Source organism: Monopterus albus, unplaced genomic scaffold, assembly GCF_001952655.1.
Source record: "Monopterus albus unplaced genomic scaffold, M_albus_1.0 scaffold59.1, whole genome shotgun sequence".
Taxonomy (NCBI): domain Eukaryota; kingdom Metazoa; phylum Chordata; class Actinopteri; order Synbranchiformes; family Synbranchidae; genus Monopterus; species Monopterus albus.
The window spans coordinates 1,197,819-1,219,900 of record NW_018127939.1 but is presented as its reverse complement, the minus strand read 5'-3'; the positions used below and the strand labels follow the sequence as shown (position 1 = coordinate 1,219,900).

Sequence of the window (22,082 nt, the reverse complement as noted above, 5' to 3'; positions counted from 1 at the left end):
CCCACGATGCACCTTGGCATCATGCTGCTGCCACCCCCCCGAATGGCTGACGTAGATCGTCACAATATAAATATATATATAAAATTACTTGAATTTGATGAATTCAACACACACACACACAATTATAGAGTAAGCGTGTTTTAAAAATTTGAAGTTTTTAAAAGAAGCCATTTTTGGTTTCGTTTCGGTTTTCGGCCAAATGCATCCTAAATTTTCGGTTTCGGTTTCGGCCCAGAATTTTCATTTCGGTGCATCACTAATAATAACCTATGGGAGAGCTATACGTCTAACACAGAACACATGGTCACCACATATAAGCATACTTTTCCTTCTAAATCTTTTCTTAAGTCCACTTTACCTGCCAATAGAAGCTCCAAAGCTGCCAACTCCCCAATATCAAACAAATCACTGAGGATGAAGGCCTCTGTCAGAAGCTGCTCTGGAAGGAGTCTTGACCCCTGCTGACCTTGGATGGCGATGCCTTCTGTGCTGGCTTTACGCACCTTCTCTCTCTGCTCTGCACTCTTTGGCTGAAAGTGAAGAGAAGACCAGAACTTATAGTCTCAAAAGACAATGCACACACAACTGAGTCTATCTGCACCAAGAAAGTCTGAGGTTATACAAGACTGTATACTAATTCATACTATATTAACATTCACATATAAAATCATAGTGCAAAGACTATATTTCTCTCACCGGGTTCTTAAAGAGTGAGAGAAAGTGCGGTTTGTGTTTTTTCAGGTGCAGGTCGAGGAGGTGGACGCTCTCTTGCTGTCTCCTCAACACAGCCCCATCCACTGTCTCCCACAGCTCCTTCAGCGGCCCCCACAGACTGGCTTCTAGATGAGTATATGAGCCTTCAAAGGTCTTGTCTCATCACACACACATGTACACAAGTGACTTCAACCACCTCCATTGTGCTAATTTCTTATGACCACCTTGGCATTGATATCTAATGAATTACGCATTTGTCCATTCCATACACAATACATGACTGTCATAATAAATAATACTGTATAATCTGTAAAAAATGTAACATGCCTCTGTCAGGACAGTTCACAGTATTATTAAAAAGACAAAAAAAAAAAAAACAATATAAAACTACCTATTAGTTTAACATGCTTCTTTACCCGTAATGTTTAAAAATGTTATTTCAGGCTCACTATTCAATTACACTTTGTATTTATTGAACACTGGCTGTTACCAAGTATCATCCATAGGGTATGTACAAGATATTCTGACCAACGGGGCCAATAAACAATTGACACAGACTTGGAAGTGTAACAAATTACAGGCAAATTTAGTTTAAACTTTAAGGTTGGACCATACTAATACATATAATTACTAGAAAGCTGGGCGTGGCGCAACAAAACAAACCCAGTAACATTAACATTACAGATTTTTGTTTGTTTCAGTTTTGTTTCGACATAAGTAAACTCCTCTGCCAACTATTTGACGACTGTTTACGTCAAATAAGTCAGATTGCACATATGGCTTTAGTGTTACAGTGAAAATGAACTATGTGTAACCAAGTTGTTCCGCCTGATAACAGTAATTCTTTAATTAATACTAAAGTTAGCTAACCTAACTAAGTTAACGTTTACTATCAGGCTAGGCTAAGTTAGCCTAGCAGCCCGAGCCTGGACCATCAACATTTGGCCAAAACATAGGACATAAAACAAAAGTGGCGCTAAAAAGCAAATATGTTCGATCTTATCTGTGAAATAACAATTAATAACCTTTGCCAGAGATAAATGAAACTAATTTAGTTAATGAAACAGATACAGTTCATACCCGAATTTACCGCCATCTGCGCCGCCATGATACACTCGTGAAAGTGGACAGAAGTTTCCAGGCCGGTGCCGGTGTGAAATTTTAAAAATATAAAGTTTGTAAACACGCGCCAGTTAAATTGGTTTTACCAAGACATTTATGTCTACCTTAATGTGTATAGATGCAAATTTTAATCAGTTGGATAATTTAATCATTGTCGTAATTCTGATTAATTTCTTCAGGCGACGTCCTCCAGCTGTTTATGACTTCTAGTTACATGGGAATTGTAGTTTAACGGTATAAGAGTGTATCAAGAAGTAATTTAAATGTGCTTCCTTGAGATTGGATTGATATTTACTATATTACAAAATCTGGTCTCTTGGTCACTTTCAGATCGCCACAATACTTTGGTAAAGCAATAATTGTGTTTTATTTTATTTTGTGTTATTGAACCACACATATGGTACATATGGTTCCGACATGTGTTATTCCGGACAGTTTTGACGTTACTCCAAAATGTACATGCGGTTATCAGTCTATGACCGCTGTGAATGGAAATGTAATAAATGTTGTACTAAAATAAAGAGCATAGGGGCGTTTTAATCACAGCCATGGCTCGGGTGGTTAAAGTGTTTCGAACGCTACGGAATCACTGGAAAAAGTCCACATTTGCTGTGTGCGTCCTGACTTATGGAGGCCACTGGCTGTATGGAAAACACTGGTGGGTATTTCAAGTTATTGTATTTGCACAGACTGGATAGATCACATGGCTGTTCTTGTAAATGCGTCTCTTGTACCTTGTTAGTGACAATGTTCTACGGAGAGAGGCTTGTCTAGTGGCCAGGGTAAGACCACTTATCTTTCTTGTCATATAGACCAAGGTTTTCCTTCATTGTTTATGGTTCTGATCATCATGATCATTTCCGCTAGGAATTTGGGCGTCAAAAGATAGCACCACATGAGCAGTTGAGGAAAGCAACAGTGATCTTGAACCCTGCAGCTTGTAATGGGTAAGAAAACAAACTTCAGCTCCTCACTAACAGTCTTGCTTGGACTTTCTCTGTGAAATGCTCCAACTTCGTGTCTAACTCTCTCACAGGAAAGCTAAGAACTTGTTTGAAAAAAATGCTGCTCCTATTTTACATCTGGCTGGTGTGGAAGTTACAGTAGTAAAGGTATCATTTGCTCTTTTCTCTCAGAATCTTTCAGAGTTGTTGTTGGCCCTAGTCTGGATTTGAGTGACACTGTCACTATAGTTTGCATGTTCCTCTACAGACAGACTATGAAGGCCAGGCGAAAAAGCTGATGGAGTTCATGGAACAGACAGACATGCTGATTGTGGCCGGGGGGGATGGCACCCTGCAGGAAGTCATCACAGGTTTACTGCGAAGGCCAGATCAAGTAGGTGTCGCACAGTTGGTTTCTAGTTAGTTGCAATTTGAGATGATGACAGCTTAATCAAACGTTGCCTTTTAATGATCTCACTGATGGCTATTTTCTGACTACAGGACACATTCAGTAATATGCCGATTGGGTTCATTCCACTGGGCTCTCACAATTCCCTGAGTCCAAGTCTTCACGTCCTGAGTGACAACAAGGTCAAGTAAGTAGTTCATCAGTGTCACCCTCACCACTCAATCCCAGAGTAAACTGTCTCTCACTGACTAAATATACACATATGGGTACAGTGTGGTTTTCCTCATAAATAACTTGCACTTGTTTTCCTTCCTTTATCAGAAACATCACATCAGCAACCCTGTCCATTCTGAAAGGAGAGACAGTACCTCTGGATGTGCTACAAATTAAAGTAAGAAACTGGTTCTGTTTACTCTGCAAACCCAGAAAGTGGTGTACTTAGTGTTTGTGTTGAAGTTGTCATTGTGCTGCAATGCAAAACTGTGTATGTACTTGTCAAATTTTAGAACACCCCAATTTTCCCAGTTTTTGTTTTGACATTTAAACAGTTAAAGTCCAGTGAATAACCTTAAATGGTACAAAGCTAAGAAGTAAACAGCCAGAGGTAAAATAAACAACAAAAAATTCAACAAAAACTAAAAATGTCTGTAAATTTTATGTAAAACAGACTTTTTTTCAGGGACAAAGTAACAAATCAACCTCTATCTTTTCTGCAGCAGTAGAAGTAAATGAATCCTTGAAAACTGATGTTCCAACTTTTGTTGGTTACTTAAAACAACAGATTCTATTTATAGAAAGGCATTGTTGGAAAACATTGTTACTACACCCTCTGAAGCCTTGTTTGGAAGAAGGTAATTAACAAAGTTTGACCTTTTCAGGATTTTAATCCTATAGCAGGATAATGGTCTAAAAAACACCTCCAATCTGTGCAGAAGGAAGGAACAAGACGACAGGATTCAGCTGCTGGTGGAATGGCAGCACAGTGTCCAGACTTTCCTGATGAACAGAATTTTGATTTTGCATAGCAATGGGAAATGTTGTGGCAGTACTTGGACAGGAATTAATGTGCATTGTGTCCCTAGGGTGAGAAAGAGCAGCCAGTCTTTGCTCTGATGGGACTCCGTTGGGGTGCTTTTAGAGATGTGGCTGCAACAATCAGCAAGTAAGAGCTGGTCGATTTATATTGTAACTTTAGCTGAGCCTGATGAACATGACATGCATCCCCATAGAAAAGCATAATTAACCACGATATTTCCCAACAGATATTGGTACCTCGGACCATTGAAGACAAGTGCAGCGCATTGGTTTTGTACTTTAAGGGTAAGCATGTTCTTTTTTGCCTTATTAACCTAATATATTGAGACAGTGGCTTTTATAATACATCTGAAATTTGCAAAACCTGATGGGTGCTGCCATTTTTCCCTGGGATGAGAAAAATACTCAAACATTTTATTATTTCATTTATTTACATTTTAATTATGACTTTTTAAGGTGAGATTTTTTTATCAGTACTATTGTTTGGTGTAACTGAGTCAATCAATCTTAACTGAAAATAATGTCTCGGTTTCAGCGAAGTCTTAGTGTCCTATAATGATCTTAAAACGACTTCAGAAGGTTTGTTGCTGCATTTTGTGTGTTGCCCTGTTTTGTTGTCATCCGTGGCTGTTTAATCATTTTGCAGCTGCTGATGTATTTTAACCACACACTGTGGTAAACATCCCTCAGGAGTGGCCCCTGGCGCGGGATGTTTCAGTATCCTACTTGGCTCCCAAGCTTCGGCCTCCTGACCTCCCCACTCAGAAGCTCCCTAGACCAAATCTGCTCCACCGCATCATCCGCAGACTAAAAAACTACTGGACCCTCCCTGTTGAATGTGAGTGTGTGTGACTCTCGATTCTTGGCTCACAGCGTGGCACACCGAGAGCATCAGATCTCAGCAATATTGGGGGTTTTACAGCTATGTTTTATGTGTTTTTGTGCAGTGCCTCAAAAAGCAGAAGAGCCAGAGAAGTGGGTGGAGCAGCAGCTGTCAACGATAGAGCTGTTTATTCAAACGCACAACAAAAACCCCATGGAGAGGGTTGGTCTAAAAAGAATTGTAGTTATAAAACCTTGTGCCTGTTCTTAGTCAATTCTTAAGACTTAAATGCTGATGTGTGTCCATTAGACCCTGTCTTGTTTTTCTATTTGATTTTTGATTTATTTTTCTATTTATTTACTTGCAGCACATAAATGACTCAATGATGATCTGTGCAGAGACTAACAACTTCACCGTGGGCGAGTTCATCACTGTCGGGTCAGCTGTACTTTCAATATTGTATTAGACTGTGGCAAAGAAAAAAGTTCATGTTTACCTTAATTAAAGTAAAAGGATGGAAATGTTCTTCATTATAGAAATAAAAAAAGAGAGGACCCAACTGTATTCACTAACAACTCTACAAAACTGGAAGCCAATGCTTGCCGGCTGGAGCTGCCAGAGGTCAGACTCAGACAATTTGATCATAATTCATGGTGTCACATTACAGTAATTCAAGCCTAGCATTAGGACTGAGATTATATTAGTCAATCTGCTTTCTAAAGCTCTGTGTACTAGATTCTGTCTTCACTTTTAACACTCCACAGGGCACCAGCGGCTTCTACAACATTGACAACGAGGAGTATGAGGCCATGCCTGTGGAGGTAAGGCTCTTACCACGGAAATTGCGCTTCTTCATGACTGCAGAGCGCAGAGATCAGTTCCTCTCACAGATGCAGTGATGAGACAACATAAACCAGAAAGAAAAGAAGAACAGCAGGACAAAAACTGACTTCAAGCCAGACGCAAAAGGACCAGATGCTATGACGGATATCGACTTTACCAGCCATCTTAAATGACCATGAAGGGCCGTTGGTTTGAGCAGTCTGTCTCACTGCATTTGATCATAAAAATAACTTCTAGTGTTTATTTTAACAACTATGAAATGGCTTAAATTACATAGCGCTGTATATAAATGGACCAAGGCTTTATGTTTTAAAGACTTTAACCTATGTACTGCTTGCCTTTCAAACAGACTGTATGTTTACTGAATGGTTTGCCGTTGCCATCACATTCAAACTTGATCAGTAAAAATAATCTACATCCAATTCAGTGCAAAGCGTCATTATACCAGTCATTTAGTGTGTGCTGCAGTGTACAGCAGCCTGATCTGACACATGGTGTAGACAGCAAATCTGCAGGAGTACGTTGGGGGTTATAGATTCAAGATTTTTTTATTTGCCATTTATGCATAAACAGACAGTCTAGGCATATAGGAATTCTTGTGCAGGGCTCTTGAAGTCAAGTAAAGAGTTAAAAACCAGAAAAAGGACACCTAGTCCAAAAATAAATATTATATTATCTTGCAGGTCTCTGTCTTGTAGGGGAATGGCAGTGGTGGAATGGATGTAACTACATATGTGTACTGTACAATTTTGAGCTACTTGTATTTTACCATTACTGCATATTCTACTTTAGGCCTCATCTGCAGTGAAAGGTCACTAGATTTTTCATGTAAAGATGAGCTTATTTTCTATTATACATATGATGCATTTTTACACTGCCAGTCAAAAATGTGGACACACTTTCCCATTCGTATCAATGGGAAAGTGCGTCCAAACTTTTGATTGGTAGTGTACAGATTACAAGGAAACTCCAGTAATTTTGTTCTGCTCTTCCATATAGTTGGAGACCAAATTTTTAAAATTGGTACAGCAGAGGCAGAGATATCTTACCCTTGTTACTAGTATAAGTCAAGCTCCAAGAATGCTAGTGCCTACATTTCCCAAAATGTAAATTTAATTAGACCCTACTTAACTCCCTAAATAGTCACTTCTTTCAAACTTCAGTCTTCCAGTTTGTAATGCATATAATCTGTGAAAAGGTTTGTCCAAAGTCCAAGTGGAGAAAAATACCTGGATGATGTCACACAAAATGTCAGTAATAAAATATAGAATAGTATGATCATAGTCGGCCCATTTCTCTAATGTAAACATTTACTCTTGATACAATACCCCACACAGTGATGCTTTTACTAAAACCTCTCTAAATACTACTTGCAGGGCTGGAAAACAGCTCTGCTCTGTCCAGTGTGTCTTGCAAGTTGCTTTGCTCGTAAGATGTCTTAGAAAGCAGCGACCCTGGTCAGAAATGAACCAGAGGTGTAAGCAGAGGACAAGAACAAAGGATAAGGCAGCAGATTACATAACACTTGACCAGTAGCAACATTTTATTGTTTCACACTGGCCGTACAGTGAAATTAACTGTTCATGCTGTTGAGTTTGTGTGTACATCACTGACATTCCTTAAAGTGTTTCACATTAGTAAAGGTGAAGACTTGTTATTTGGATGTGTGCAATACTTTAGCTGTTTTTGACATTCAGTAGAGTGACACGCTGCACAAACAGTTGATCTAATGTTGGTATGCATCATGAATATAAAGTGTGTTGTGTGTTGTACTGTACATTCTGTTTTACAATTAACATGAACCTGTAAAGCAAACACCGTCACAGGCAAAAGACGTCTGCTGACACGTCAGTTGAGTCAGCGGTTTCTGTTGGAGACGATGAGGTTATTCAGAAATGTTTACTTAATCTTTAAGCACATAGTGATGACGTGCGTACAGTAAGTTTGAGAAATAAGATTTCCTTAAGGCCCCACTGAACCAACAAAGCTTGAGTCTCTATTTCTTTCACATAAAACAGTTGGTTCACTGTCTTTATTTTTGTAACCAACCAAGAAAACAACTTCGGGGGCGTGGGGTCCAACATAGAACAAGTGATTACTGTGATTGGCAACGTGATGGATGAACTAAACTGGTCTGACAAAAGAATTCAAAAGACACAGTTGGCCCATCTCTGGAGCTGGATTAACTCGATGGGACTGTGATGAAAAGACGGCCAGAGGAACCCTCAGCTGGAACAGACGGTACATTTTGTAAATCTGCCTATAGAGGAGGACTAGAAGCCTCTGCTCACCCCTGAATGTGTCATTACCAGATCTACATGAACACAATGAGATCTCTGTCATGGACATAGACAAGTGGAGAGAATCTTGTTTAAAGCTGATCCACAAGTAAACAGGAAACAGCTCCGCTGAGGACACGTCATTCAACGGGAGCACAAGAGATACTATATGTTAAGCTTGTGCTGATGAACTGGCTATGGTGAGTAAAATAAAATGAAATATATACAGTATTGCAACATTTTCACTTGCTGGCTCAGACTGTAGATCATAAACATGGCATAGAAAACATTATAGTTAAGCATGATCACTGTGTGCATCTGAGAACAGTCCAGTGGTGCAGCATTCATGATTAGTATTAGAGTCACATTGATCGACAGTTACAACAACATTTTCCAGACTCCTTCCCCCGTCACTTGCACTGTACCTTGTGTTGAAGGTGTGTAAAAGGACCAAACCTGTCCCCATTATAAAAGGATATCACACTCTTTAACATATACAGTGCTGTGAAAAAGTATGTTCCCCATTCCTGGTTGCTTTTTTTTTTTTCTTTTTGCATATTTGTCACACTTAAATGTTTCAGATCATCTAACAAATGTAAATAATAGACAAAGATAACCCAAGTAAACACAAAATGCAGTTTTTAGGTGATGATTGTATTTATTTAGGGAAAAAATCTGAACCTACTTGGCCCTATGTGAAAACGTAATCTCCCCCCCGTAGGACCATGTAGGTTCAGATAGATTTTTTCCATTAATAAATAAAATCATTTTGTGTTTGCTTTGTCTAATATCTAAATTTGTTTGTGATAAATATGCACAAAAAAAAAAGAAACCAAGAAGGGGGCACATACTTTTTCATAGCACTGTAAATCATTTTACCTCACTTCAAGCTGATTCAACATGTACTGCTATTGCTTTCTTTTTGAAAGGCAAATAAAGTGGTCAATAAACTTCCATTTCTCCAACTCCAGAAATAGCTTTATGAGAGCAGGATATAATTTGAACACCTACGCATGTTAATACAGCAGACGTTTTGAAGACTTTCGTATCTCTAGTTCGTTTCCAAACTGTACAGTGACCAGCAAAGCTGCAGGACTGTACAGACAAGCATACAGTAAACAAGAAAATGCTTCTGACAAAAAATAGCACAGTAGTGACACAGGTGAATGGCTATTAAGAGCACGCAGCTGCCAAGTGGCACCATCTGATTGCCACTGTGGACTCCTGCATCAACAGGAAACGTCTTCATCACCCACACTAGTGGGAAACGGTCTCCACGGGTCAGATGAGACACACAGAGGGGGAAACGGACACCCAGGAGGGGACAGCAGGAAACAGATGAAGCCCCTGGGTGGAGGCAGTGTCTTTAGTGTCTTAGGTGTGTGTGGGCCTTGAAGGCACAGATAATCCAGTGGCACCCCGAGTTCCAGGCTCAAGAACAACAGAGGCTGTCTATGACCAGCGTGACGTCGAAACCGTACACCTCCAGCAGGTCGACCAGGAAGGAGCGATCACCCTGAGGATCCAGCCCCATGGCTCTCACGTGCTCAGTGGTGAGGGTGGGATCGTTGCTCCCTGCTACCTCTGACAGGGTCTGGAAGATGCGGTTATTCAGCTCCATGAAGAATCTAGGACAGGATAACAGACCGCCGCCTCAATATATACATTAAAATAACTATGGAAACCATACTGTAGTCCCTGAAAAATAAAAGTAAAAGTAATATTGCACACTTGCTTTGTTTGAGTATGACTAAAGTGCATTAGCAGCACTCACAGAATGAAAAGATCCTCTTCATTTGATGTGCAGTCTCCATCCACCTCCTGAGAGTACAGCAACATTTGCCTGGAAAAAGAAAATTATCATCTACATTAAGAAATCTAAACGACTGGAGCCTCAAAGATATAATTTGGCTGGTAAAAGGTTAATGATTTACAACATCCAAAATGGGATCCACTTTTTTAAATAGCAAAACAAATACATTTTTAAAACTATTAGGGTGTAACTATCACATTCTAGAATATGTCTAGATCAGCAAAATAGATTTTGAAATGTTTTAATGATTTATGTGAATAAAATGAATCCAATTTCCACAAACTAAGTTAAAATCGTGTACACAGTTTAGTTTACAAGAAACATTCTGCTATTTCATCAGTCTCAAAAAGTGCATTTACCTAATGCAGACTGTCTTCACAATGAAATGTAAAGAAAATGTATAGAAATCAGGAAGGCTATGTAAACAACAAAAAATACCAAATGCAAGGAGACGTCAGAGCAAATTATACCAAGGCCACCTCACAGCCACAAACACAATCTATACATTACATATATAAAACTTAAGTAAAATCTATTGTTGTTAATTTTGTGTTTCTCTCTGAAGTAACTTCTTAAATCTGTCTCTCCCTCTGTGCGACCTCAATACAAACTACTCGACTATAACCAGGGTTATCAGCATGTGTAGTTTTGTAATGACTGGCTCATTGCCAACTTTTATGGCATATTTATGTTCAGAAATTCTCTAGTTAAGCTTCCGTTTAGTCCTGCAAAGCATAACTTTTATCTTGTTGGTAAAACATCAGCTTTAGTCTATTTGATGATTCTACAGTGGTTGGATCTTCCACATTGGAAACATCCTTTGGGACACGTTTTCCACATAATCTTGGAATCTAGAGACTGACAACTATGTGTAACTTTCAAAGTAGGGGCCTCATTATACATCTAGATGACTCAGTCCCTTAGATTTTGTATGCTGTATTAGCCCCATTTTAAAGGTCGGAGCATACCTCTGTTCACTCAGTTTCCTGTACTTCTCCTTATCTGCTGCATTCAGTCGGAGCAGCGGCTGCAAATGGCTTCTGTGTGTTTTCACATTCTGGTTATCGATGTACACATCATACAGGTCCTTCTTGTCCTCAAAAATCTTCTCCGTGGTGCCTTAAAACATATGAAAGTATGCTCATATATGATGAAACATCTGCATAGATAACAAATGTTGGTGAGTTAACCCGTTCACAGTAAAGTTTCACTCACAGGCCACGTAGGACAGCTCTGTTTCCAGGGCACTGATGTCAGCTATGTTGATGTAGAAGAAAGGCCGTAATTCAGGCACAGAGACACCGATTCCAGGTAGTGACACATTGGCCAGGCAGCAACAGCAATACACTGAGGGAGGACAAGTGCACACTACATCAAGCATTTCCATGGAGATAGAAAACAAAGGTGCTGCAACATTTCCCATATTTGTTACATCCTGAGCCATTTGTGTTAAAGAAAAAACAAGGACAGGATCTGTGTTACAACCACCAGATTACAGGCAAGTGCATGTGCAAACGTGTGTTTTTGCTTCTCACCCCTGTAGCAGACCACACCTACAGGTGGAGGTGAGAAAATCAGGAGACGTTTCCTAAGCAGTGCAAACTTCCATAGGACCATTATCTGCTCTCCGAAAAACTGGATGAACTGGGACATGCAGCCAGCAGGGTGGGTGATCTGCATAGAGAAACACCTATGCTTTATTGATGTTGTTATGGCACTTAAGCCTGAGCAAATATGTTTTTGCCATCAATCTGAGTGTGTGTCTGCTGCTTTTGTACCTTCATTTCAGGGTGCATGCAGCGGTTGATATTGGTAACACTCCAGGACGGACAAGCAGTGACATGTCCGTTTCCTGTAGCTGGGAGTATAGCCTTCTTATCCTCATAGAAGGCCTCCAGTGGCGAATACTGACCTGGACACTGCAACTGGTGCCTGCAAGGCAATGACAGGAAGAAAGAAGACAGAAGAACTGGTTATTTTAAATGTGTATACACTTATCAGTTTCAGCGTATTAATGATTTACCATGAAAGCTCACAAGGTTCACACAAGGTACTGATGCAGAGTAGCTTTAGCACTGTAGTTTGCATCTACACCCATTAAATATTTGTATATTGTAAAGGAAAGTCTGTCTAAAAGAATTACACATGTAGTATCAGACTCGATTTAGGTTATTATGTAAGATTCCAAATTTGCATTATATAAATGCTTCATTTTCATTTGGTTAAACGTCAACTACTGTGTGCTACTGCAGAGTGAGGCACAACAACCACACATAAACTAAGCTAGTTAATCACACTCCATTTAGTTTAGTTCTTTTATGTGGCAGTAGCCCAAACCCCCTGCATTTGGAATGCAAAACTGTGGCTGTGTGACATATTCATACATAATCTTACACAGTCATAGACTTCATACAAAAAAGTGCATGGGCTCCTGTGATGAAAGCTTTAACTGGGACTCTAGGTTCATGTACAATAGATGAGATCATTTTTAACAAAGAAAAGAATTATAGACAGGAGGTAGACACAGTTTGGTGAGAACTGAAAATCCAAACAGTGTGGTGGAAAAGTGACAAAATGAGGGGAAAAAATAAGACAAGAAGGTAACGGACACAAACAGAGCCAGCATGTGTTACCTGACTTGGTTCTCTAGGAAGTGCATGTAGCGGTAAAGCAGAGTGTAGGAGGGAGACAGAATTCCCACAGACTTCATCCTTGCTCCTCGCTCCAGCTCACTCTCCACAGGCATGTTAGCAAAACAGGCCAGCCCAAAGTAACAGTCTTTACGGAAATATCTAGCCAAAAGCAAAACAAAGAGAAGGAATAAATAAGGGGTTCACAGATTTTTGGCAGAGGTTGAACAGACCCACTCCCCTTAAGAAACAGAATTTCATGGTGTCTGGCAAGTGAGAGAACGTACATAAAGTCACTGGTGATCCGATGGGAACCACTGGCCATTGACTTGAATTCAACTCCTTCTAGGTTGATGTCATGAGGCAGGCACCACTCTACCATATTGCCTGCCATTCGTGGGAACACACAGGCACACACACAATAAACCATGAAGTTACTTCCCATATAGTCCACTTTCATCCTGACCACTTCCTCTAATTCTGTTTGTCTTGTAGAGACAGGGAGAAAGTACCGCATCAGCATCACTGACCTCTTCCATATTTGAAATGACACCCTGGCCTTGTGCCGTTTTAACCTGTTTCATCATGGTGATGCATTAAAGGATAGATCCCCCTTTACAGCCGCTTGGTGTTCAGTTACTCAACTTCAGTGTGCTTGACAGATTGCGTAAACTGAGAAAACCTTACCAAGGAAGTGCATTTATTCTGTTAGGGTTGTTGCCCCATCAAAATCTACAGGTGGTTATCTAGTCCAGAATATTAAAAAGAAACAAATAAACCATCGGATGCTCTTGCCACAGTCTGCTTGCTTACCTGATCTCGTATCAAATGTAACCACAAACACAGCCACGATCTGGTCTCTTTCCTCCCACTGATCCCTCGCCGAGAGGCCGGGGAAGGGAACACTACGACCTGGATCGAGATTCCACCCGTGCCCACTGAGCACTGTTCGCGGACGGCCCGGGCTGCCATCCTTGATGGCAACAACAGCTGTTAGACTCCTCGCTGGGGTGCAGGTGGTGGTGGTGGTGGTGCTGACGGTGACAGCCACAGTGCCCGTCGGTGTGCGCCGCTCCTGCGAACTTTTCTCCGTCGTTGCGTCTTCCTCCCGCGGCGGCGGCGGCGGCGGAGGCGGCAGTGGGGCCGCCTGGTTTGGATCGGGCGGCGGGATCTCCTCCCAGTCCAGCAGCGGGGCTCGATCCGACTGCTCCACCATGGCGCTGCTGCCTTGGGGGGCTTTGAAAGGGAGAAACACAACACAGAAAGTCCGATGTCCCGTTGGTCAGAGCAGGCTAAACACGCTGCTGGAGCCGGATCATGATTTCCTGTTGCTCACTGGCTTGTTTTCTGTTCGTGACGAGCTGCGTTTTCTCCTTCTGTCTTACTGTTTTGATGACGTCGCTAACTTCCGCCCACGTGTCTATGACTACAATTTCATACGGTGACCTGAACCGTAGTGTGGGCTGTTGATTTTATTACCCATAGCCTACATATTATTCCAACATCCATACAGAGATTTAACCACCGTGCCCGTGTTTTACTCAGTAATCTCTGTAAAATGACTATCTCATGACCGTTCGTGGCATTTTCGTATTAATTAATTGTATTTTAATGTGAGTTTATAGTTTTCTTCTTTCCCGTGATAATCTCGCGGTATTTACATATAACATCCCATAAATAGATTATCACATTGTTATGAAAACTCTGTATGCAATTAAAGGTCACTTTAAGGTCAGGTGTGTGGTTTATGAACAATTCAGCCAATTGAAAGGTAGATGTGCTAAACCGGGGTCATAGTTAATTTAAACAGGAAGTGTTTTACATACAAGGCGCGAAATTCAAGCGTGGTGGCGGAGCGGCGGAAGGCGACTTGTTCGTGAGTATACATGGTTAATATACATTGTTGCTCAAAGTTAAATCACACCTTGGTGTATAGGCTGCATTTGTGAGACTCACATTAACGTTCAGATAAGTGTGGGAATGACACCACAGCTTGACGTGACCTCTGCTTTTCAGTTGTCCTCCTGATCTGGTTGGCAGAAGGGCTTTGGAAATCAATACAGGCAAATTAGGTTATGGGGCTTGTCCTGTGATAATGAAGTCTACAGTCAGCTGTGGCAGTGACCTATGTCTAGATGTGCAGATTAAGAGAGTATGACTAGCAACATATGTGTTTTTATCTTCTTATCCTCCTGAAGAGACATAAATGTAGGCCTAATAATCTTAAAACATTGTAGTATTCTTGCTCTCAAAGGAGTGTGAAATGCAGGATTCAACATTTAATAGAAAGCACTGCCAAACTTCAGGCCCCAAGCATGGCAGTGCTGTTTGACGATATCAGCCAGCAGCTGGACTTCTCTAGTTGTGCATTGACCTGCCTGGGAGGGGAGAGTGTCCAGAGACACTCCAGGGAGAGGAGGGGGGCAGTAGCGACAACAGCTCCGATGACTGCACCTCCAGAATCCGCAGTCCAAGCTCTACATGTACGACGCCCAGGGTGCAGCAGAACCGCAGCAGAAGCAGCACCTTCTCTTGCCCTTTACAGTGCACCAGCCCCATACCTTCAGTTTCCTGGAGGAAACTGAGGCTCTGTGACTCTCCCAGCACACCCAAGGTGGGGAATAACTCAGAATGACTGTCCTTAGCGTGGCCCTGTGCTCTTGGGTGATTTGGCAAAGTGAAGCTTGAATGTCAAACCAGTTTAACTTCAACAGGGTGAATTGAATTCTTCTCTTTTCTCCTGTAGAGTCTGCTATGCAAGTCATCCCAGTCTTGCTCCGGTGCTAAGATAAGTCGTCATCAGAGAACCTTGCATTTTGCCTCATTTGGCCCAGACCTCATCCAGGCACCTTCTGTCAACGTCAATCCTTTCACCCCTGACACAGTACACAGGAACAGTGAGCAGCAGTGGAGGAACAGCTGTAGGAGCGACGATGACGACGAATATGGAAACGGGTAACTACTGCTTGTGATACTGCAGAACTATAAGGGTTAGGTTTTGAAAACGCTAGTGTTTTTAATCGGATGATGATTACTGGTGTTTGGGGAAATTTTGTTATTTAGAACTTTGTGGTTGACAGGAACATTTGTCCATTTGTGTTGTGGTGTGGGTGTCACAATAAGAGCTACATTTTTAATAAATGCTTGTCATTTTTTTTTTTGTTGACAGGTAGATTTTCTACATGGTCTGAGGGTGAAATTGGCTTTATTACATGTTGGGAGATCAAAACAATTTGTGTTTAGTGCCCTTACTAATGCAGTGTTGTTCAGAGTATATAAAGGTCTAAAGGCCCTTTTATATTTTTCAGGTTGAAACACAGCCTGACATCATCTGAAGAGGATGATGAAGCCTTTCTCCCACCAAAGGTACAGCTATTTTTACCAGTGCGTTTGATGAACGTAACCCTCCCTCTCAGATGCTTCTAATATGATTACATCAGGATTTGTCATTGTCAGCTGCCTCCTCACTTCTTGTTTTGTCCAAAATTATATGCTGCCACTCTTACTTCCGGGATTTCTCTAAGGAATCTCCAGTAGGGGCGGAAAAAGAGCTGTCATAATTTTCACAAAGCACTTTCCATGTGGAAGCACTCCCATATTTGGTGACACATCTGTGACGCATGTTCCTCCTTTAGAAATGTCTTTGATTTAACCACACGGTTCTCCGTCTGTTTATCTGGCAGAGGCGAGCTGTCCAAGCATTCATGCTCTCGCGCTATGAGAGTGAGTTTCTGGAGCTGGAGTGCATTGGTGTGGGCGAGTTTGGGGCAGTTTATAAATGTGTGAAAAGGCTGGATGGTTGCTTATATGCCATAAAACGCTCACGACAACCGCTCGCAGGCTCTGCCAATGAGTGAGTCAGCATTATGTTGCTTTCTGCCAGACCCAGATTAGTCTGTTTTGTTTTGTTTTTTTAATCTGAACTGATCACACTTGTACATGACCCTTTCTTATGTCCTCTCAGGCAGCTGGCACTAAAGGAAGTGTATGCACATGCTGTTCTTGGGCACCACCCACATGTTGTTCGCTATTATTCAGCATGGGCAGAGGACAATCACATGATTATCCAGAATGAATACTGTGATCGTAGGTTTCAGATTCATGTCCAAATCACACAAGATGAATTAATCCAAAATATTTTTAACTAAGACATGAATTATGCATTTTGTCATCCTGTGTGCGCGCGTGTGTGTGTGTGCCCGTGCACGCATGCACCAGGTGGAAGTCTCAGTGATGCCATTATGAAGAAGGATGTGCAGGGTGAGCTGTTTGCAGAGGCAGAATTGAAAGATCTGCTGTTACAGGTGTCAATGGGCCTAAAATATATCCATACCTCTGGCCTTGTACACCTGGACATCAAACCAAGTATGTCTCACTGAGCGTTTGTGTTTCTTGTTTTTGCTCAGTTTAACCATACTGTCCCTTAAAGCTGACTTTGTTTGGCCTCTCTTCAGGTAATATTTTCATTTGTCAACGTCCCAGTTCAAGTGCAGAGGTGGAAAGTGAGGAGGAAGATGATGGAAGCACTTCAGCAGGCGTCCTTTACAAAATTGGTATCATAGTTGATGTTGAACAGATGTCTATCATAAATGTTTGTTTGCTGTCAAATCCTATTCTTGCTGTTTTCTGCAGGGGATCTGGGTCATGTGACATCCACCACCAGTCCTCAGGTTGAGGAAGGAGACAGCCGCTTTCTGGCCAGTGAGGTTCTGCATGAGGTAAAAATGTTGTGTAATTATTGGTGTTAAAGGAAAATAGTCTTTGAGATCTGAGTTGGTTGCACCTCCCTGTAGGTTTAAATGGAAAAATGGGTTTGCATTGTGTCTAGTGTTCATTTCACTTTTCTCTGCTCCCCAGGATTACAGCCACCTCCCAAAGGCAGACATCTTCGCTCTTGGCCTTACAGTACTGTTGGCAGCTGGAGCTCCTCCTCTGCCTCAAAATGGAGATGAGTGGCACAGCCTTAGACAAGGGCAGCTTCCCAAGCTCCCACAGGAGCTCTCTCCTCCCTTCAAAGGCCTCCTTCAGGTACTCGAACAGAAATAAAGATAATTGATTTTTGAGCTGCCACATGTGTGAATGACAACTTTTGCGTAACAACAAGCATTTCAATTTGCTTGTTGAAAATGTTTTCTCCGTCAGTTGATGCTGGATCCAGACCCAATAAAACGACCATCTGCCAGGGAGCTTTGCAAGCACCCAGTCTTGCGGGAGGAGAGGTCTGGAAGGCTGGCTGCTCAGCTACGCAGAGAACTCAATGTGGAAAAATTCAGAACAGCCATGCTAGAAAGGTAAGGGTGCATCCCTAATTCTGGGTTTCATCTCACATAAACCTAGTGTTCTCAAGCGGCATAGGCTGTTTCTAAGAACTACAGTGTTAGGATTGACTCCCAGAACAAGGTTTATAGAGTTTATATACCACTAAATGTTAAGTGCAACAAGCTATCAATCATCTTTGCTCTTTTTGCATAGAAATATTTTTGTGGTAAATCCCTTACATGGTGTGGTGCAGTACTGTTTCACAGATAGTTTCTGGATTTCCATACTTCCAAATCCCTTACATGGTGTGGTGCAGTACCGTTTCACAGATAGGGAAGTATGGAAATCCAGAAACTAAGGGGACATTCCATAGCTGAGGCTCTGTTATTACACTGAATTACATAAGTATGACCAGCAGGTGGCGGAATTTCATAGCTAATTAAAACAGCCCAATGGCAGCACATATTTATGTCCTTTTCATACACATTATTGATATACCCATTAAAAAGCATTCACACATGTTCATCTTCTTCTCCACAGAGAGCTACAGGAGGCGCGTCAGGCAGCTTTGTCACCAAAGCAGAACCTCCTATGTGGGCTGAAACCACCTACTAAGATAGGGTCTCTTCCTAGAACAGGGAGGAGGCTTGTGGGTAGGAAGACGGCACGATCCATGAGCTTTGGTTGCCCCGGGCATGGAATTTGATGGACCAGAGTGAAAACCACATGCCTGTTCTTTGTTCTGCATAATCTGACCCCTTCCGCAACAATGTTGTAATTAAAAAGCAGCAAGTTTCTATGATAACACAGATATAACCCTACACAGCGCTGGTACTAAGAATGATTGGCTGGGTGATCTTGTGTGGGGCTTCTGAGTGGACTGATGTAACAGACTGGAGAGCTTTGGACAGAATTAGTTTTAAATGTTTCAAATGATAATTTCAGTCTTTCAACTGCTGTTGACAAACATAACTGGTCAAAGATGTTTGTTTTATTTTTATACTGTAAATAAACATTTTTAGCATTTTATCTAATGGATTTCTTTTGTTCTAATTTGTTTTTAGCTCTAAAGTATTCTCTTTAACTTGTGTGGGTAATGTTCTGTGTAAACAAAAAAGTACAACCCTGCTGGATAAAGCCAAAGCCGGGACTTTCCAGCTGCGTGTTTCTCTTATCTCTGCCTGTAATAAACTGTATGACGGTGTAAAACTGCGACTAGGAATACATACAGGAAGTACATCTGCATTTTAAAAATATAAACATCTTAAGACACCCATACGTGTAAAACATTACATTCTAGTTTTTACTACTTTAGGTCAGGTGATGTAGTCCTTACTGCTGCGTTTGTGTATATTTTAGTAGTAATTTTGCCTTTTAAACACCCACACTTAACGTTACCTAAAGTGACACAACTATCAGTCACATTTCCATTTCAGTTTGCTTAATAAATTAAAAATTGCTAAAATGCAAGTACAAAAACCAAAGGCATTGACATGGATTTCGTGTTTTGGCGGCTTTCCGACGGCATTAAAAGCACCATGACACATAGCACCATGAGACATGACTCCACCCCTTCACCCGTGACTTACCCTAAGTTAAAGACCAATGCTAATTATTGTTTTGCTTGTCAGCCTAGGACTCGTTATTCAACCATAGATACTCAATGGGCACATCGCTGAGCAGGTTCCGTTGCTCGTTTGCCGTTAGAAGCTAACATACGAAACGATTGTGAGTAAACTGAATCCTTATTTAGCTATAGTCACCAGTTTTGCTTTTGCTTAACGCTAATTTTATGCGCAGAAGCTAGTGAACGTTAGTTAACGTAAGCTAGCTAAGTATCGTTAGCACTACGCTAACATTTGTCAGTTTATTTTACCCGTTAAAAATGTACTTGTCAGAAACGCTAATTTCGTTAACGTAAATTAGTGAGAGGTTATTTTAGTCCACATGGTTCATAGTTTTGATTGACAGAAGTTAGGAACATTTAACATTACATATCCTTATTTGAAATGTGTACTAATTCAGTAACTTTTCTCATTGATTCGACTATTTGAGTAGGTTGACCAGTTGTTTCATCGCTTCATCGAGTGTCCGAAATTGTTGACATGCGATATTAGGCGAGCATCGCTAACATTGTTCTTGTTTAAATGTGTAAAGGCAGAGAGTGGTTATCGATGGAAGACCTGATGAATCTACCCGGTGGGCAAAACACCGCACTGGTCATTTTGGACTTCCTTCAAGCGGACTGTAGAAACGCAGATTACGACAAGGAGCTTCATTCCTTGGGCCGTGACCTAAATATCACCCGGGAAGTGCCGTGCAGCGACCCCAGAATACAGGATGTGGACGACGGAGACCTTGAAACTGATGGTCACCTGCCCAGCTGCATTGCGGTCTCTCTAGATGATATTCGGCCTGCAGTTGAGCTGCTGTGGCCTAGTGAGTAACTGAGTCAGTAACTTTAAACTGGATCAGTATTATCTTAGTTTTACAGGTAGTGTTACAGTGTTGGTTTCATACTATCACTGCAAACGGTCTTATGAGCTGATTGTTCACAAAGCAAAGATGTGTCAAAAATAAACCATTGTAAACATAATCTGAGGTAACAGGCAAAGACAAATTTGTAGTTTAACATGCCTTTTCACAGTCCAGATGTCAGAGCATTGACTTGCACATCTGATAAGTTTAACTAACAAAACTGCTTGTGACTAAAACTGAAAGCAGAAGTGACAGCTTCAATCCTTGGTGTGAACATAAAGTTGTTGCTGTATATTCATTTGTAGAAATGCTATTCCACTGCACTAGTAGTTGAATCCAGAAACATTAAACATTATGTTGAGTGCATTGTACTGAAGTTTTGTTAATCTTGACTTTCTGTAGGAAACCATGAAGGAGCAGTCATTCAGCAGGTTGCAGAAGAACTAAGAGAAATTGCAGCCCAGCTCGAACTCAGTGTTGTGGCGCAGGCTACCCAGAACCTGTCAAGGAACATAACAACCACCTCCTTGGAAGTGAGTGTGCTCCTGTTTGTAGGAATTGTTGCCTAATAGGACAAACCTCTCTTATTAGTTCTTCATCAGAAATAAACAGTCACTGAGTGGTTGTCTTAGAAGATATTGTCATCACCTCATTTTTCACATATGTAACTATAGCTGAAATTAATTGTCATTGTTAATTTGTAGATTTTTTTTTAACAGTTAACTATTAAAAAAAAAAAAAAAAGACATGAGCAGTGTCCCATCAGAAAATCGAAGAGCCTACACTGATGTGTACCCAAAAATGTTGTGCGTTTCATCTTGATGAAACTATTAAACCATTCATATATGCTTACATTTGTCCAGGTTTTCCACCAAAAACTTGTTTAGCTGAGATGATAATCCACTGAGGTATTGACACAATTAGTATCATGATAAATTCAGTTAGTAGATGGTCTAAATATAGGTACAGTCGTAATGTGCATTTTGACAGGTTGAAAGTTGATGTTTAAAGTTAACAAGTAAAGGTCAGTTTGATTTATAATAAAGTCGTTTTTGTTAAAGGTACCCTACTTTAACTATGGGGGAACTACAGCAGCTATTTGCATTTCAGGCAAAAAAGAGAGAAAAGATAAATGGGCCAGGTGCAAATGTAAAATGGAGCATTTTTATTTTGGTCAACTAAACATGAGTAAATATGGACACTGAGATTAGCTTGATTCAGGTACTTCGGAATAAATTAAGCCTTTAAAGGGTTTGCAGTAACTAATTTACTTACTAGTCAGTAGTGTTTTTAATACATTTATGTCCACATGGGCAGTAGCCTACAGCAAATGGCTTCTTAGCACTGCAGTATAAGAGAAATTGTTTAAAATGTGTGTACTGATTTCAGTTACATTTTTCACCTGTGCCTGTTTGTGTTCAGGACAAAAACACTTTCCAGTTTACACATCATGTTTTTTGGCTCAGGAGCAGATTTAAAACATCAAAAAATATTAGATTCACATCTACACACCCTAGTAATGCCATGTACTGTACTGAGTTGTGCTTGTGTTGTTTTTCTGGTTGCATCTTAGAGCAGCGGCCCCCAACCTTTTTTGTACCAGGGACCGGTTTCATGCATGAAAATTTTTCTGCAGGGGTTCCAATAACAAAAACCTTTGTCAGTTCATAGTATGTAATCTGAATGCAACAATTACACTTTATATTAGGCAATTACAATAATTCTACACTATA

General features: G+C 40.9%; 5 protein-coding genes across 8 annotated transcripts in view; 3 read left to right on the top strand and 2 right to left on the bottom strand.

Moving 5' to 3' along the window:
- The window catches only part of nup205 (nucleoporin 205), an 18,413-nt gene extending 16,367 nt beyond the window's left edge, over nucleotides 1–2,046 (bottom strand). Inside the window, exons 1-3 of the mRNA XM_020602967.1 lie at nucleotides 1,795–2,046; nucleotides 697–839; nucleotides 359–530 (exon numbers count right to left, since the gene is read on the bottom strand). Coding sequence (XP_020458623.1) covers nucleotides 359–530; nucleotides 697–839; nucleotides 1,795–1,822 — 343 coding nt within the window. The 5' untranslated portion in view covers nucleotides 1,823–2,046. The remainder of the gene's footprint in view (nucleotides 1–358; nucleotides 531–696; nucleotides 840–1,794) is intronic.
- A 76-nt stretch (nucleotides 2,047–2,122) lies between these two features.
- agk (acylglycerol kinase) lies at nucleotides 2,123–6,451 on the top strand. Its single transcript, XM_020603020.1, has 14 exons — nucleotides 2,123–2,494; nucleotides 2,579–2,618; nucleotides 2,704–2,783; nucleotides 2,873–2,948; nucleotides 3,049–3,174; nucleotides 3,282–3,376; nucleotides 3,511–3,580; nucleotides 4,272–4,351; nucleotides 4,452–4,509; nucleotides 4,915–5,062; nucleotides 5,172–5,269; nucleotides 5,415–5,485; nucleotides 5,584–5,668; nucleotides 5,812–6,451. Exons 1-14 carry the CDS (start codon nucleotides 2,385–2,387, stop codon nucleotides 5,944–5,946), a joined length of 1,272 nt encoding a protein of 423 aa, XP_020458676.1. The 5' UTR covers nucleotides 2,123–2,384; the 3' UTR covers nucleotides 5,947–6,451.
- A 2,285-nt stretch (nucleotides 6,452–8,736) lies between these two features.
- On the bottom strand, nucleotides 8,737–14,015 carry dennd11 (DENN domain containing 11). The gene is made up of 9 exons (XM_020603019.1): nucleotides 13,426–14,015; nucleotides 12,900–12,999; nucleotides 12,616–12,774; nucleotides 11,761–11,914; nucleotides 11,518–11,656; nucleotides 11,198–11,329; nucleotides 10,951–11,101; nucleotides 9,944–10,012; nucleotides 8,737–9,797 (listed from the first exon to the last, which is right to left on the bottom strand). Exons 1-9 carry the CDS (start codon nucleotides 13,826–13,828, stop codon nucleotides 9,602–9,604), a joined length of 1,503 nt encoding a protein of 500 aa, XP_020458675.1. The 5' UTR covers nucleotides 13,829–14,015; the 3' UTR covers nucleotides 8,737–9,601.
- Nucleotides 14,016–14,389: 374 nt separating this feature from the next.
- Nucleotides 14,390–19,075, top strand: wee2 (WEE2 oocyte meiosis inhibiting kinase). 2 transcript variants are annotated; one of them, XM_020603017.1, is made up of 13 exons: nucleotides 14,390–14,488; nucleotides 14,919–14,978; nucleotides 15,023–15,226; nucleotides 15,359–15,567; nucleotides 15,921–15,978; nucleotides 16,296–16,465; nucleotides 16,577–16,698; nucleotides 16,831–16,977; nucleotides 17,067–17,165; nucleotides 17,245–17,330; nucleotides 17,470–17,640; nucleotides 17,755–17,903; nucleotides 18,412–19,075. In XM_020603017.1, exons 2-13 carry the CDS (start codon nucleotides 14,928–14,930, stop codon nucleotides 18,575–18,577), a joined length of 1,632 nt encoding a protein of 543 aa, XP_020458673.1. In that variant the 5' UTR covers nucleotides 14,390–14,488; nucleotides 14,919–14,927; the 3' UTR covers nucleotides 18,578–19,075. The 2 variants fall into 2 exon arrangements, with proteins under 2 accessions (XP_020458673.1, XP_020458674.1); XM_020603018.1 differs by having other exon boundaries at nucleotides 14,406–14,488; nucleotides 14,867–14,978.
- A 362-nt stretch (nucleotides 19,076–19,437) lies between these two features.
- Nucleotides 19,438–22,082, top strand: part of bida (BH3 interacting domain death agonist) — a 4,684-nt gene continuing 2,039 nt past the window's right edge. Inside the window, exons 1-3 of one of the 3 annotated variants that reach the window (XM_020602940.1) lie at nucleotides 19,438–19,599; nucleotides 20,029–20,310; nucleotides 20,752–20,882. In XM_020602940.1, coding sequence (XP_020458596.1) covers nucleotides 20,046–20,310; nucleotides 20,752–20,882 — 396 coding nt within the window. In that variant the 5' untranslated portion in view covers nucleotides 19,438–19,599; nucleotides 20,029–20,045. Of the gene's footprint in view, nucleotides 19,600–19,635; nucleotides 19,694–19,762; nucleotides 19,926–20,028; nucleotides 20,311–20,751; nucleotides 20,883–22,082 lie in introns of those variants that run through there. The other 2 variants (XM_020602942.1, XM_020602941.1) reach the window with 2 other exon arrangements.

Bases quoted from the DNA above. Each gene is read 5' to 3' on its own strand.
- dennd11 (XM_020603019.1), bottom strand. From the start codon at position 13,828: ATGGTGGAGCAGTCGGATCGAGCCCCGCTGCTGGACTGGGAGGAGATC. The intron at 11,330-11,517 runs GTGAGAAGCAAA...GTCCTCCCTCAG, and splicing joins AGGTGTGGTCTGCTACAGGG to TGTATTGCTGTTGCTGCCTG. The intron at 10,013-10,950 runs GTATGCTCCGAC...TTCTTTTTCCAG, and splicing joins AGGAAACTGAGTGAACAGAG to GCAAATGTTGCTGTACTCTC.
- wee2 (XM_020603017.1), top strand. From the start codon at position 14,928: ATGGCAGTGCTGTTTGACGATATCAGCCAGCAGCTGGACTTCTCTAGT. The intron at 15,227-15,358 runs GTGGGGAATAAC...TTTCTCCTGTAG, and splicing joins ACTCTCCCAGCACACCCAAG to AGTCTGCTATGCAAGTCATC. The intron at 16,699-16,830 runs GTAGGTTTCAGA...CGCATGCACCAG, and splicing joins CCAGAATGAATACTGTGATC to GTGGAAGTCTCAGTGATGCC.
- agk (XM_020603020.1), top strand. From the start codon at position 2,385: ATGGCTCGGGTGGTTAAAGTGTTTCGAACGCTACGGAATCACTGGAAA. The intron at 3,175-3,281 runs GTAGGTGTCGCA...TTCTGACTACAG, and splicing joins TACTGCGAAGGCCAGATCAA to GACACATTCAGTAATATGCC. The intron at 4,352-4,451 runs GTAAGAGCTGGT...ATTTCCCAACAG, and splicing joins GTGGCTGCAACAATCAGCAA to ATATTGGTACCTCGGACCAT.